Source organism: Chrysemys picta, chromosome 4, assembly GCF_011386835.1.
Source record: "Chrysemys picta bellii isolate R12L10 chromosome 4, ASM1138683v2, whole genome shotgun sequence".
NCBI classification, from domain to species: domain Eukaryota; kingdom Metazoa; phylum Chordata; order Testudines; family Emydidae; genus Chrysemys; species Chrysemys picta.
Genome location: NC_088794.1, coordinates 19,445,917 through 19,460,100, shown reverse-complemented (window position 1 = coordinate 19,460,100; position 14,184 = coordinate 19,445,917). Strand labels below are relative to the sequence as shown.

General features: G+C 49.6%; 1 protein-coding gene across 1 annotated transcript in view; it reads left to right on the top strand.

Moving 5' to 3' along the window:
* CDK18 (cyclin dependent kinase 18) overlaps positions 1–14,184 on the top strand; it is a 70,258-nt gene that overhangs the window by 43,729 nt on the left and 12,345 nt on the right. The window contains exons 3-6 of the mRNA XM_008172703.4: positions 8,620–8,765; positions 8,962–9,087; positions 12,498–12,554; positions 13,697–13,811. Coding sequence (XP_008170925.1) covers positions 8,620–8,765; positions 8,962–9,087; positions 12,498–12,554; positions 13,697–13,811 — 444 coding nt within the window. The remainder of the gene's footprint in view (positions 1–8,619; positions 8,766–8,961; positions 9,088–12,497; positions 12,555–13,696; positions 13,812–14,184) is intronic.

Below are 14,184 nucleotides of genomic sequence, written 5' to 3'. Positions count from 1 at the left end.
GAGCGCCCAGTTGTTTGGAAAATCCAGCCCCCACTGTGGGTGCTAAGTACTGGGAAGTCTGGCCCTGAGCTCTTTGGGAAACCTGGCCCTAGGGAGGTTAAAAACACCCATGCTCTGGCTACGTGAGCTCTCTCCCTCTCCAGCTACTTACCCTTGGGAGTGAATCCCCCAGTGGGATTTTGTTTGACGTGCTTTGTTTCAGGATCAAACTTCCCAGATTGCAGCCTCTGGCTGTGCTTCCTTGCCCAGCCCAGCTGTGTCTGTGCTGGCAGCAGGATGGGTAAGAGCTGGAAAATTTCATTTAAATGGTGACTGCCACCATTTGCCTCCACTCCCTGGGGACACTCCCTGCCACTCTGCAAATACCTCTCAATTGCAGTCACATAGGAGGAAAGCTGGAATGAGGATCTGTTCACCCTTCAACCCTGATGGCTAGCAAATGTTTCACGGCCGAGCTACGTACTTCTAGTGTACCATGATATTTAGGCTGCTGTGCGTCGGTGGATGCCAGAATTTAATGTCTGGAGAGCTGCTTCGCCATCCAGGGAAGTCACAGTGATGTACAAAGCCACCAGCGTCCATTCATTGCATCGTCATATTGCAATGCCCTCTCATATTGATATAAGCAGGAGTTGGATTGGTGAGCCAGTTCCTGGTCCTGGTCACTGCCAACTTGTGCTCCAGAATCTAAGCCTTCAATTAAAAAAACATAGTCTGTAGCCCTTATGGTTCTGAAGATAATCTTCAAATGGTGGATGGAGGGTAGGCTGAGAAGGTGATGTAGGGTGACCAGATAGCAAGTGTGAAAAATCGGGTCAAGGTGTGGGGGGTAATAGGAGCCCATATAAAACAAAGCCCCAAATATCAGGAATGTCCCTATAAAATCGGGACATCTGGTCACCCTAAGGTGATGTCTGAGTGGGTCTGCAGATAGCCTGAAACAATAGCTTGGAGTAAAAACAACGAGGAGTCCTTGTGGCACCTTAGAGACTAACACATTTATTTGGGCATAAGCGTTCGTGGGCTAAAACCCACTTCATCAGATGAAAGGAATGGAAAATACAGTAGCAGGTATATATACACAGTACATGAAAAGATGGGAGTTGCCTTGCCAAGTGGGGGGGTCAGTGCTAACGAGACAATTCAATTAAAGTAGGCTATTCTCAACAATGGTTTGAACTGGTCCTGTTCACCTCAATGGGATGTTAATTCTGAAGCCTAATGGTGGCTGCCAGCCTTGGTAACTATTTCATTTTGTGCAAGGAAAGAGTGGGATGATCGTACTGAGAGTTCAGTGCAGTCTGCTGTGAGTAGCATTTCGTTCGGGTGTTCCTGGTGTGCGGAAGTTGGGTTCTGGGAGGAGCTGAAAGAGTATCACCACCTATTTTTCCCCCAGTCTGATGCAACATCACAACATGGTGTTGTGAAAACCTCTTGCCCCCTCTTCTCTTCTTGGGTGCTGGCTGGCGTGTAGGGAGATTACCCTGCTGGACAGCCTTCTCTTCCCTGGGGCAGGGGTATATGATGGGAAATGAATCCAGATAGCTCCTGCAGCACCTGGGCTGGACTTCAGTCCCTGGCCCCACCTGCACTGGGGGGCCTGATTCCCCATTGTCCTGCACCTGATGTAGTCAGGTACCCCAGTGCAAAATGAGTGTAACAGACTAGCAGGCTTTACCCCACATTGCATTGTAAATGGAAACACAAGGTATAACGCAGGACGGAATCAGGCCCGGGTTTTTACTGGGCACAAATCACGCCACACAATCATGGTTAGCGCAGCGCAGCTACCCGCATGGCCGAGAGCCTCGTCATTCTGGTTGCAAATCCAGAGTCGCTCCTGATTTGCAGTGGCATTCATCAGAGGCAAACCAGGCCTTTGCTTTGCCTCGCCTCCCAAGGAACAATCGAGGGTGGAAAGAGACCGAATGATCCAAGCTCTGAGTGGGGCTCAGCCTTGCAAGTTTAATGGAGATTTAAGAGGAGAGTTCACACTTAGCGAGGTAATTAAAAGTTGTAACTCAAGCAAGCAGTAGAGGGTTTTGGCCCCTTTCCCTGGGAGATCAAAGTTTGTTTTGGCAGAGGCAGTGTTTAAATGTATTTATAAAAAGAGAGAGAGAGAGAGAGACTCGTCTAAGGCAGCTGCAGTGTCTGCCGCCTCGCTTTAACTTGCTTTGATATCCTAGGCAGCCTCATTATTCTCCGGATGTCGGGGCCTGCTGTAATCCACATGAAAAGCAGAGCGGAATCAAACAGGCCATGGCGTTTGCTCACCCAGAGCCTGACATCATCTCCAACCAACACCCAGGCAGGGCGGCGAGCACGCAAATGCCCAGCAGGCAAATGCTGCCTCCTGCTGGAGCGTCCCCTTTCCCTCTGCCTGCAATTCGCTCCCACGCCGCGCATGCACCTCAGGATGGAGGTGCTAGGGAGTGGCTGCGTGCATGTGACCCGCTTTGTCTAGCACAGGGGCATTTGGAGAGGGCCAGATTCCATCCTTCATTGCGGGGTTTGCAGGCTGAGATTCAGAGCCAGGACTTCACACTCGGCTCAATCCATGGCAGATCCCTCACTGATGTCAGTGGGAGGTTTGCACAGAGAGCAAGGGGGGAATGCAGCCTTTATGAAGTAACTGCATTTTAAAGGATGCTGTCCTTTGCTGTCACATGCAGCCCCTCCCCATGAGAAAATCTGCTCCCTTTTAGGCCAATGCTCCTGCAATCTGCTCTCTTCCTTCCCCATCCTCTTTTCTCTCTTTCTCTCCCTCTTCCCCTGTCTCTATGAGTCTTCTCTGCTATTCCTTTTCCATTTTCTTCCCTGCTGTAATTCACACCTCTCCAGGAGTTTCCCACCCTCCCACCTGCTTTCTCATTCCTTCTGCTGAATGACCAGCCGGGGAATAGTTCCTGTTGACATTGTAGTGAGCTTTAGAGTTGCCGCTCTAGTGAAATCAATGGGGATCTGGGCGGTTCATGCGCCAGAGAGCTATTGTATCAGGTGTCTGCAGACTCAGGCGGACTTCAGTGTGTCACGTTACACTTGCTTCTCATTTGGACTGTTTTTTTCTCAACCATGGGGGATAGAAACTTACCCTGATCCTGGAGAACCTGAATATGTCACGTAGGCCACATAAATACATTGCACTGGTCAGGTCCGATATGTTCATTATCCCTGCCCCGGTGGCTGCCCCAGGGACTCTAAATGTATGTCTACACTGCAGAAAAGCACCCAGGGCTGGCCTACATCAGCTGACTCATGCACTGCAGTGTACATGGTCGGGCTGGAGCCTGAGCTCTGGGCTTAAACCCGAGCCCAAACGTCTACGCTGCATCAGCTGACACAGGCCAGCCACGGGTGTTTTACTGCAGTATAGACAGACCCTGACAAATGTGATCTGCCGCTTGCTGACCGAAGCAGGAGTTCTCTTTTAGCTGAAACAGTAGGGCCCAGGTGTTCAGAGCCCAGGCCTGAGCCCGGCTGATGACCTGTGGTGTCTCTGTGACCAGGTGCCCGCTACCCAGGCATGCATTCGTGCAGATCCTACAACACAGCTGGGTTAAGGCAGCATCCTGGCCCTACATTCTGAATGCAACAATGATCTGGCTGCTTCCTTCTGGGACAGGCCCCCTCACTTGCAAGGACTCGGGTGTGGGATGGAAACCAAGTCCCTCTGGGTGGGCTTGGGAGGAAGGGTCTCTTAGTACCTTCATCCCCCTGAGTATAGTTATGCAAACCAACACCGCTTCAGGTGCTTCCACACCTCATGGTGGGTTCTGATCAGGAATCCTTCCCATAGATAGAGGCCATACAAGAGCCAAGCATCCCTTGAACCTTTGGGCATGCTTATTACACCAGTGGCAATGTCAGGGAACCACATTTTCCCCTAGCCATCCTCTCTTCGGGTCGTTCATCTGCTGCATCTCATCCAGGAGATGGGCTAGTGAAGCCAGCCTTGGCTGTCCCCCACTCTGATCAGTGCCCTGCGAATGTAGCTCTCTTGCTGATCTCCAGCAGTGAACTCATCCACAGCTGTCCAAGTAGATTGAAGTCAATGCAGTGAAATCCACGTTAGCAATAGCAGAGGGCTGTTTCTGTGCAGCTCTCGGCTAATGGAAGTGGCGTCTCAGCAGGAGGATGGCTGAGGGACGTGCCCTGGGCGACTGAGCCGAGTGTATTTTGGTCAGAAACTCCCCTGCTGACATTTAGCCTTCTCCTGCTGAGTTATTATGTATGAGTGGACACTGTTACTTTGAGTGTTACATCCCCTGTGGATTCAGCAGTTAGTAGGGTTAATATAGAGGGTCCGGAACTAGAACCCCAGATCTGAATTCCCCCCTGTTCCTTCAAACTTTGGCCACGGTCAGAATCGAAACCTGGATCTAGAGCCTAACTTCTCCTAATGTTGGGTCGTTTGGCTCTGGAGTGCTAGTTTGGCCCATTCTAGTGCTAGGAGCAAGCCACACGTTCAGATCGGGCAGGGGGTTTAGGTAAAGCCCCATTGGGTTTGGGCCCACTCTGTTTCTGTGAACTGCAGATTGCTACATGTTAAGGCCAGAAGGGACTGTTTTGATTATCTAGCCTGACCTCCTGCATAATACAGACCAGAGAATTTTACCTGGTAATTCCTGTGTCTAGACCAGTAACTTATGGTTGAAGTAGGGCATCTCTTTTAGCAAGGCATTCAGTCTCAATGTAGACTCCAAACACATCCCTTGGTACAGAGACCTCCTTGGCAGGTAAAGCTTCCCTGCCATGCAGCACAAGGGAGAGAGAGAAAGCCCTCACTCTCCTTACGCTGCAGTAGCATAGTGGTTGTGGACCTGTTCCATCTGCATTACAAAATGCTTGCCAGGCAAATGCTTTCCAACTACCTCTGTTGACAAGACACTCTCCTTGCAAAGAGCTCTCAGCCTGGAGCAGCTAGCTGCCTTCAGCCTGTGGAGACACAGGGAGCCGTTCAGTGGAACCCTGGCCCCTGCAGAAACATTTGTGATTCAGTTCCACTTGGCACCATGCTAGAGGGCCTCTGTGGTGACATGCGGCCCCCAATAGCAGTGACAGCAGCAAGAAGATATTAAGGGGAGTTAGGGCATCTTTGTATGGCAGGACACTTTCCGGACATTCCTAGTTCCCCAGGCTGACAGGGGAGGGATCTTGTGGCTGATACACTATGGCAGTTCATGAGATGTCTCCCTGACTCATGCTGCAAACAACCAGTGGAGCTCCCAGGGAAGGGAGCAGCTTGCCAGTGCCTGTTCTTGATGTTTTCCTAATGGCATTTTCCTAATGCTGTGGTGCTCTGTGCTCTTAGGGGGCATGTCCCTTCATCCCTCCCCCCACAGCACTGACCCTGGGGTTTGTAGCATCAACAATTTATCCTGTGCAGAGGGTAAATTGCAGTGTAATAATAATCAGTATTAATGGTGAGCCCAGGCCGAAACCCCAGATCTCAACATGAGGGTGTTTGAAATCTGAACCCTGGTGTGAAATTCACAAATGGCTCTTAAGGATAACTGTCGGAGGGCAGTAGATCCCTGCATAGAAACGCAGAGCTCTTCTGCTGATTCACACTAGCAGCCAGACCCGGTGGGTCCTACTAGCTTCAGCTGAGGAATACAAAAATCTTGGAGTGTCTCTCTCATAAAGCAGAGAGAACGAGGGAAGGGACAGAGGCCCTGCAGAGAAAAAAAACAAAGGAAGGGCTAAACTCAGGAGGAAGCTTAGGCTGAGGGATGTGCTTTGTTCTTAAGAATAAAGGAAACCCCCAAGAAAGCAGGGTGAGCTTGGGACGCGGTCATTTTTATTTATTTATTTATTTGTTTATTACAACTGTTGTTGAAACCAACCCTTGAGCCTATTCCAGAGTGATGTAACTAAGCCCCATCCACAAAGGCTGTAACAGTGGCCAAGGCAGCACATCTGGGCCCAGGGAAATGTTGTCAAGGAGGTTGATTGATGGATCTGTTTAATTGGTTTTATGCTGCTGCCCATCCCTGTAGTATCTGGGCGCCTGCCAGGTAAAATCAGTAGCAGTAGTGAAGTCCCTGGTGGCAGCAGTCACCTGTCACCACTCTCTGAGTTATGCTGCCCAAGAATAGTTGGCGCCACTGTTCCTGCCATGTCACATAGACAGGTTAGCAGTATGTTGTGTTCCACTGTGTGAAAGGTTGCGGAGAGGTCCAGCTTTGCGAGCCTGGGGATCTTACCTCCATGGTCCATGACCACAAGAAGGTTGTCTTCTAGTGCCACCAAAACTGTCTCTGCTGTGCCCTGGCCCCTGACGGGGAGACATCTAGGTTCGTGGCTGACGTTGCATGCTGTTGGAGTTTGATGATTACTACTGGCTCAATTATTTTGCGTAGGAATGGGAGGTGGGCGATGGGACGGTAGTTGGAGAGAACTTTGGGGTCATGTGATGGCTTCTTGAGGATTGGGCCAACTATGGTATTTTTCTCGAGGTTTGGGAGGTTTGTGTCTCTGGAGGAGACCCTGGCTGTTTGCATTAGTAGTGGGCACAGTTGTTCTTCACTAGCTTTTACCAGCCAGGAGGGGCATGGGTGTATTTCACAGGCTGTGGCTGTAATATTTTCCTGGGCTGAAAGAAAAGGATCCTTAAATTGCTAGAGAGCCTGGGCTGGGCTGCACGGCTGCTGGAGGAGTTCAGGAACCGGGTCAGAAAGGAAGCTGTGTCTGTGAAGCAGGCATTTAAGCCTGAACAGCAGTTCCCCCATTTCTGGCCTCTTTGTTCCTCTTGATCTGTTAAAATGCCAAGCTTACTTGCAGCTCTTTCTTGCTAAATGTGACAGTCCCTGTGGCTGGGGCTGGCTTGTGCACCCATTACTCACGCTGGTGAGAAGTTACTGTTGTTAATTGTATGACAGTAGCACCTAGGGACCCGAACTGAGGTCAGGGCCCCATTGTGCTAGGGGCTGTACATGCACGTAGTGAGAGACAGCCGCTGCCCCAAAGACAGTAAACTCCAAATAGACAAAGCTAGAGGGGATGCAGAGGCCCAGAGAGGGAACTGGTCACACAGCAGGTCAAGGGCAGAGCAGGGAATAGAACCCCTGGTATCTGTCCCATCAACTCTCTGTCACCTAATGTGCAGACCTTTCTTGCCCTCTCTTCTCCCTCTCTTAGTTTCCTCGGCGACTGAGTTCTGTATCTCTGACTGGCTTGTGTGAAAGGCTGTCTGTGCCAAAGGCAGTCGCCTTGTGTTGTATCCATGCAGTCACCATGGAGGGGCCCGAAGACATTGTCATGTGTCTGCTGAAAGTCTTTTGTAAGGGAGTCAAATTTCTTCCACTAATCCTCACAGGAGGGTTTGACTCCTCTTTAAATAGCCAAACTTCATTCAGAAACATCTAATTAGCAGAGGCCTTGTTTTGAATGGCTCGCTTGGAAATAATGCCCCTGCGAATTTGGAGAATCCATCTCATAGGGATTCGGGTGACCTGTGTTGAACTCGTTAAACGTTTTACTGAGACAGGGTCTGGGTCCCTGCGCTCCAGAGCTTCCTAGCAACCAGACGTTAATTACAGACCGAGGAGGAATTAAGTGCAAGCCTAAAACTGGAGTCCTGAGGGAGCTTTGTGGCTTATTTTGTTCTGATTTCCTGCTCCTTTCATGGCGCCTGAGACTTGATGATGCTTCAGACTTGTAATCCCAAGAGAAGAGTTATTATTCGGAATCTCTTCAGCCTTCAAAAGAGCTGTTGCGTTTTAGGACCATTTCCCAGGACTACGTAATCTGCTCAGATGTAACGGGCTGGGGCAGGGGAGCTTGCACCTTCCTCTGGAGTCTGCTGGTTTTAGGGTGCAGTAAAGGGCGCTCTGTCTGCCCTCCTTTAATCCCATAGACCCTTTGCTCAGAATCGTTCAGGTCCCTGGGAGTGAATAATGATGGTGATACTGTTTGTGACATGAGCTGAAGCTACTCAGTGCCGGAGAGAGAGCGCCTTGCTCGTGGTGAAGAGTAGGCCCCATTGAAGCAGGTGGTGCCCCATGTAGGGTGCTAAGTAGTGTTGCCTACAGCATAAAGCACTGGACTGGGACTCAGGAGACCACAGTTCTATTCCCAGCTCTGCCAGTGGCCTGCTGCTGCAGGACCTCGGGCAAGTCACTTCATCTCCCAGGGCCTCAGTTCTCCTCATCTGTACAATGGGAGTAAAGCACTAGCAATTAGTAGTGAAAGGCTATCACAGCCGGCCCCTGAGACTGCAAGCAGGGAGCAGTCTTTTCAATCCATGTGTATACAGTGCCTAGCACAGTGGAGCCCAGCTCCCTGCCTGGGGCCCCTAGGCACCACCTCAGTCATAATAGCAGAAGTGCTATAGGTAGTAGAAAATCCTTAGCACTGATATTCACTTTGCAAACACACATGAGCTCCTGCAAGCTCCCCCGGGGGCGTAGCAGCGCTGGAAGGGAAACCTGAGCTGCAGAGAGGTGAAGGGACTTGCCGAAGGCCACAGATTGGTTCGGTGTTAGGGCAGGGATCAGTGTCAAGGAGCCCCCTTGCTCCCCATCCTGTTCTCAGACTCAACCGTGGTATGTGATTGTCCCATGCATTGATTAATAGTGGCCAGTCTATCCACTCAGTCTCTGCTTCCTCTCTCATCAGACCTGGCACAAGGGCACCTGCAGCTGGGCCACCTGGGCAGGGGTTTCCGGGCAGAGCCAACCTCCATTTCCCCCTCGGAGGTGGAACGCCAGTCCCCGACAACTGTGCGCTACCGAAGGAACAACCAGCGCCGCTTCTCCATGGAGGCAAGTACTGGGCAGGGTGAGGAGGAGGTGCATGGAGGAGGAGCTCCTGTGGTTCTCATAGATGGGAGGCAATTGTCTAGGACGTGGGGTGGGGGGCATGGAGAGTATGTCAGGCACTGCTCCCTGAATGCCTGTTTAAGGTTCTCAGCTATGTCGGGTGCTTTAGATACTAACTCTGTGCTGGCCCTGTCTGCAGGATGTCAGCAAGCGGCTCTCCCTGCCTGTGGACATCCGTCTGCCCCCGGAGTTCCTGCAGAAGCTGCAGATGGACAATCCAGAGTTCCCCAAGACCTTCAGCAGGATGTCTCGACGGGCTTCCCTCGTGAGTCACACAGCTCAGGGGGTCTGGGTCTAGGGGGAATTGTGTCAGGCTCATGACACTATGCACATATGCCACTGCTCACAGCTGTGTGTTTAAATCCCCATGCATTCACGTGTGCAAATTCCCATGTGAATGCCCATCCACCCACGTTCCCACACATGCACATCTCCGCCTGCCCACATGTACACACTGATGCAAGTAAATCGCTATTGCACACAACTACGAGTGTAAACCATCTCACACTCGTGCCTACACTTGCGTAAATCCTCACCATGCACATGCTCGCACCTATGTGTGCAAATCCCATGTCCATGTGCAGTGCAAATCCCCACCTGTCTGCGTGCATACTGCTACGGGTGCAAATCCCCTGCTGCACATGTGCCCGCACCCAGCCGTGTAACTCCTCACACCTGCCCCTCACATTCAGACACTCCCACGTGCCCACACTAAGGTTTGATTCTTTGAAAGGATGGGGACTGAAAACCACTTGACGTTTAAGAAGCACCTGCTGGCGGCCGCCGCTCCTAGTTAAAATACGAACGCCGATAAATAATGAATTAGTCTTCGTACTAATTTCAGAGTTTCACTTTCTGTATAGCACAGCATCAGCATGCACAACGGCGACACCACAGCACCTTATTTACGAATATGCCGTCGTGCTTCCCAGGCACCAGAAACACTCTGTGTTGCCCAGTCACTGGGTCCGAGGCCTTGGCAAGCCTTTGACAGACATCTAGCCCCAAGTGGGAAGAATGGTGTAAGCTGATGTACTGACCGCGCACGCCGACCTGTGCAGTCTCTTGTGTCTATTGAATAACATATATCTGGGTGAAGCGAGTGTTCCATAAATATTAATAATCCTGTCAATGAATAATGCGTGTTTCTGTAACACTCTCCACGTGGCAGTATGCTGTTCGTAGGCTTTCAGATCATGTCCAGCCTCCCTCACCTTCCAACAGTCACGTTATTATCTCCATCAACTGTGCAAAATAGACTGATGTAGTTGCTCCTGCGGGAGATGGATTGTTCAGGGGAGTGGGAGTGGTGCTACTGACTGACACTATTGACCTCACAAGTCACTAGTTCAAATCCATCTCATGTCAGCAGCTAGACTGTAAGTTTCCCTCCTCTGTGTTTTGGTGGCTTGTGTGAAATGAGTGGGTGGGACAGGCGCTGATTGGAAAATGCGGGGGGGGAGGGGAGTGATGGCAGAGAGGCCAGAGAGACTGACCTACGTTCTGTATAGGTTAGTTCCTCCAGGTTCCAACTTGTAAGGGGAATTGTGTCCCTGCTGCAGCTCGTGGAATTCCTGCTCCGTGGATAAATAGTCTCCACGACTTGCCACCAGTTTAAAATTCACACACCGTTTTCCTGTTCAACTCCAATCAGACAACCGTGATGTTCTTTATTCTGAGAGAATATGACAAACAATTTCTCTGCTCCATGGACGGTGACTGCGCTGTTCCAGAACTCCCTGTCGAGCGACAGCTGTCTCTCTAGCACCGCCTACTGATGGAGAGATGGCATGTGTTGTATCGATGAACAGAATGCTGGGAATCATTAAGAAAGGGATAGAGAATAGACAGAAAATATCATGTTGCCTCTATATAAATCCATGGTATGCACGCATCTTGAATACCGTGTACAGATGCGGTCGCCCCATCTCAAAAAAGATATATTGGAATTGAAAAAGGTTCAGAAAAGGACAACAAAAATGCTTAGGGGTATGGAATGGCTTCTGTATGAGGCGAGATTAATAAGACTGGGACTTTCCAGCTTGGAAAAGAGACGACTAAGGGGAGATATTATTGAAGTCTATAAAATCATGACTGGTGTAGAGAAAGTAGATAAGGAAGTGTTGTTTACTTCTTCTCATAACACAAGAACTAGGGGTCACCAAATAAAATTAATAGGCAGCAGGTTTAAAACAATAAAAGGAAGTATTTCTTCACACAACGCACAATCAACCTGTGGAACTCCTTGCCAGAGGATGTTGTGAAGGCCAAGACCGTAACAGGGTTAAAAAAAGATAAATTCTTGGAGGATAGGTCCATCAATGGCTATTAGCCAGGATGAGCAGGAATGGTGTCCCTAGCCTCTGTTTGCCAGAAACTGGGAATGAGCAACGGGGCATGGATCACTTGATGATTCCCTGTTCTGTTCATTTCCTCTGGGGCACCTGGCACTTGCCACTGTCGGAAGACAGGATACTGGGCTAGATGGCCCTTTGATCTGACCCAGTAGGGTCGTTCTTATGTTCTTATTATGGTACATATCAAAAAGTGGAAAGCCACTGCACTTCCCTGAGATAAGAGTTGTGTTTGTGACTGTCCTGTACATAAACACATACCAGGTGTGTGAGAGAGACATATTAGTTATGTCACAGGAACACCTATCCATGGGATTCTTTCGTCGACCTAGCAGTATGTACGCTGGGGCTTAGATTGGCTTAACCACATCGCACGGGGAGCTAAATTTTTCACAGCCCTGAACGATGTAGTTAGGTCGACTTAATGTTATAGTGTAGACCAGGCCTCAGAGATAGTCCCTGCCCCACAGTGTTTAAAATCTAAATAGACAAAGGCCGTGTCATTTTCTCATTGGGAAACTGAGGCACAGAGAGGTTAACAGCCTTGCTGACGGTCACACAGAGAGTCTGTGGTAGGAACTCAACCCAGATCTCCTGAGTCTCCATCCAGGGCCTTAACCGCAAGACTACCCTTGCCGGGGCTGTGTCTATGATAGTGTCTCTCTCAGTGTTACTTGAAAGAGTGACCATTGCAAACAGGAAATATCTCTTTCCTGGTTGATTTGGAAAGCACCTGGGATCAAGGAACGGCATTCTACTGAAGATCAACACGTGGGAATTGACTTTTAGCACAAGGAAGGGGCTGCCTACTTGATGTGAGCCAGGTAGGTGTCTTTGATGAAAGGGGCATCATTGCATTTAAAAAAAAAAAGCTCATGTTTAAATTCAGATTTAACTGCTCAAACATCAGGATGATGGGTGAAGGAGGGACAGATGGATAGAATGATAATGGAATCGTAGAGATAGGAGCAGTGGAAGGCAATATTTCAAGCCACAGTCACATTGCAGAAGAAGACACTTAGCGCAGTGATGAAGTTAATAACTTGCGTCATCGTTCCATGGAGGGAGAAAGCAGGTATCATCTGTTTCCTTTAAGCAACCGGTTTTGGTTTCCCTGTGATTGATTGGCTGGCTGGCTGCTCTCCCCTGCAGATAGCAATAGACGTTGTGTATCTAGAACTGCTGCATGCGAACACCTGCCTTGATTTATCTCTCCCCAAAGCTCATACTGCCCAGCCTCCTTGACGTGCCCTTCAGCCGCAGGGCTAATCTTTCCTAGGGAAGGATGTTTCCTGCTGATGTTCTTCCCTTTTCTTTGCAGTCGGACATCGGATTTGGGAAGCTGGAAACCTATGTTAAATTGGAAAAACTGGGGGAGGTAAGAAGAATGTGAAATCAACTCAAGGTTGTAGATGAAGTTCAGAGCAGAGCCCAAGCTGCAAAGGACAGACCCGGAGCCAGACTTCCTCAGCGTATGGGCGTGTTTGGACCTGGGGGTTTGGTCCTGGCCCAGAGTTAGTTATAAGTAACAAGAAGTACTCAAACGTAGCACTTACAGAGTTCTTTTGGGCCCGATCGAAAGACCATTGAAGCTGACAGGAATCTTGACGTTGACTTTCATGGGCTTTGGATCAGGCTTTTTATCTTTAAAGCAATTTACAAACACTCTGTACAATCCCCGCTTCCTTCTGGGATAGCTACGTGTTGTCATTTTACAGGGGCAGAGAGGTTAAGTGATTTGCCTAAGGCTACGGGGGGAATCGGTGTAGGAGCTGGAGGAGAACTCAGATGTTCATGTTACCCAGGCTTGTTCTCGTCCCAGTAGATCATTCCCACCCTCTCAGATTAAACCCTGACAGGATCATTTTCAAAGAATGGTGCCTAAAATGCACCCACAAAGCCCTTGGTTTTACAGGCAAAAGGTTAACTGGGTGCTTAGATGGCTACTTTAAATGCAGGATTGTCTTTGCCATCTGAGCTCCAGTCTTGAAAAATCTGGCCTTCAAGGTTTAAGCCCAAAACTTAGACTTCCCTCCCAAAACTCTGGGTTTACAAAAGGTATTAAATTGTGCAACGTAATACTGTATTTACAGGAGGGGAAATTGCCACCTGATCCCCTGGGTTACTGAAGTATGACATTGATTCCTATTAATATCTCGATTTATGTAACAATCCCAACCACCTTTCGTCAGCAGGGAAGATAGCTGGGTCTCTCCCACTTGAGTTAAAGGAGCAAGTCCATTAGATGGTAGCACTAGTGGGTTATTACGTTCTACGTGAACCAACCACTGGAGAGGGATTTAGCCAGTGTACACAGCTGCATTGTTACCAGTGTCACCAGTGGTTGTAAAATTATCCTGCCCTTGTTTTTCAGTCCCTTCCATCCAGTGATAAAATGCTCCCATGGACATGGGTTTGCAGTACATGCAGGGTGTCAGATCCTGGCTCCCCATAGCAGCCGTGCTCCATGCCATCCAAGTGTAAGTTCATGAGCTGCATTTCTCTGTCTTTTTCTCACAGGGCACCTACGCCACTGTCTTCAAGGGGCGCAGCAAGCTAACTGGGAACCTGGTCGCTCTGAAGGAGATCCGTCTGGAGCATGAAGAAGGGGCACCCTGCACAGCTATAAGGGAGGGTAAGGGGCAGTAGATACTTTTTGTGCTAAAAGGCATCACACACAGGGATGGACCACAGCTCTGGGACTCATGATTATAAATGGTAGCAATTTATATCCGCTTACCAGATGGCCCTGCCTCAGCACAGGGGGCTGGACTTGATGCCTTCTCAAGATCCCTTCTAACCCTATACTTCTATGATTCAAATGGGCCCATAGTTAAGGCTACAGGTATTTTTAGTAAAAGTCATGGACAGGTCACGATCAGTAAACAAAAATTCACGGCCTGTGACCTGTCCTTGACTTGTACTATAGACCCCTGACTAAATCTTGGGCAGGAGGGTCGTGGATGCTGGGGGGTGGCCCGGGACCCCCGCTGGTGCTGGGGGGTCTG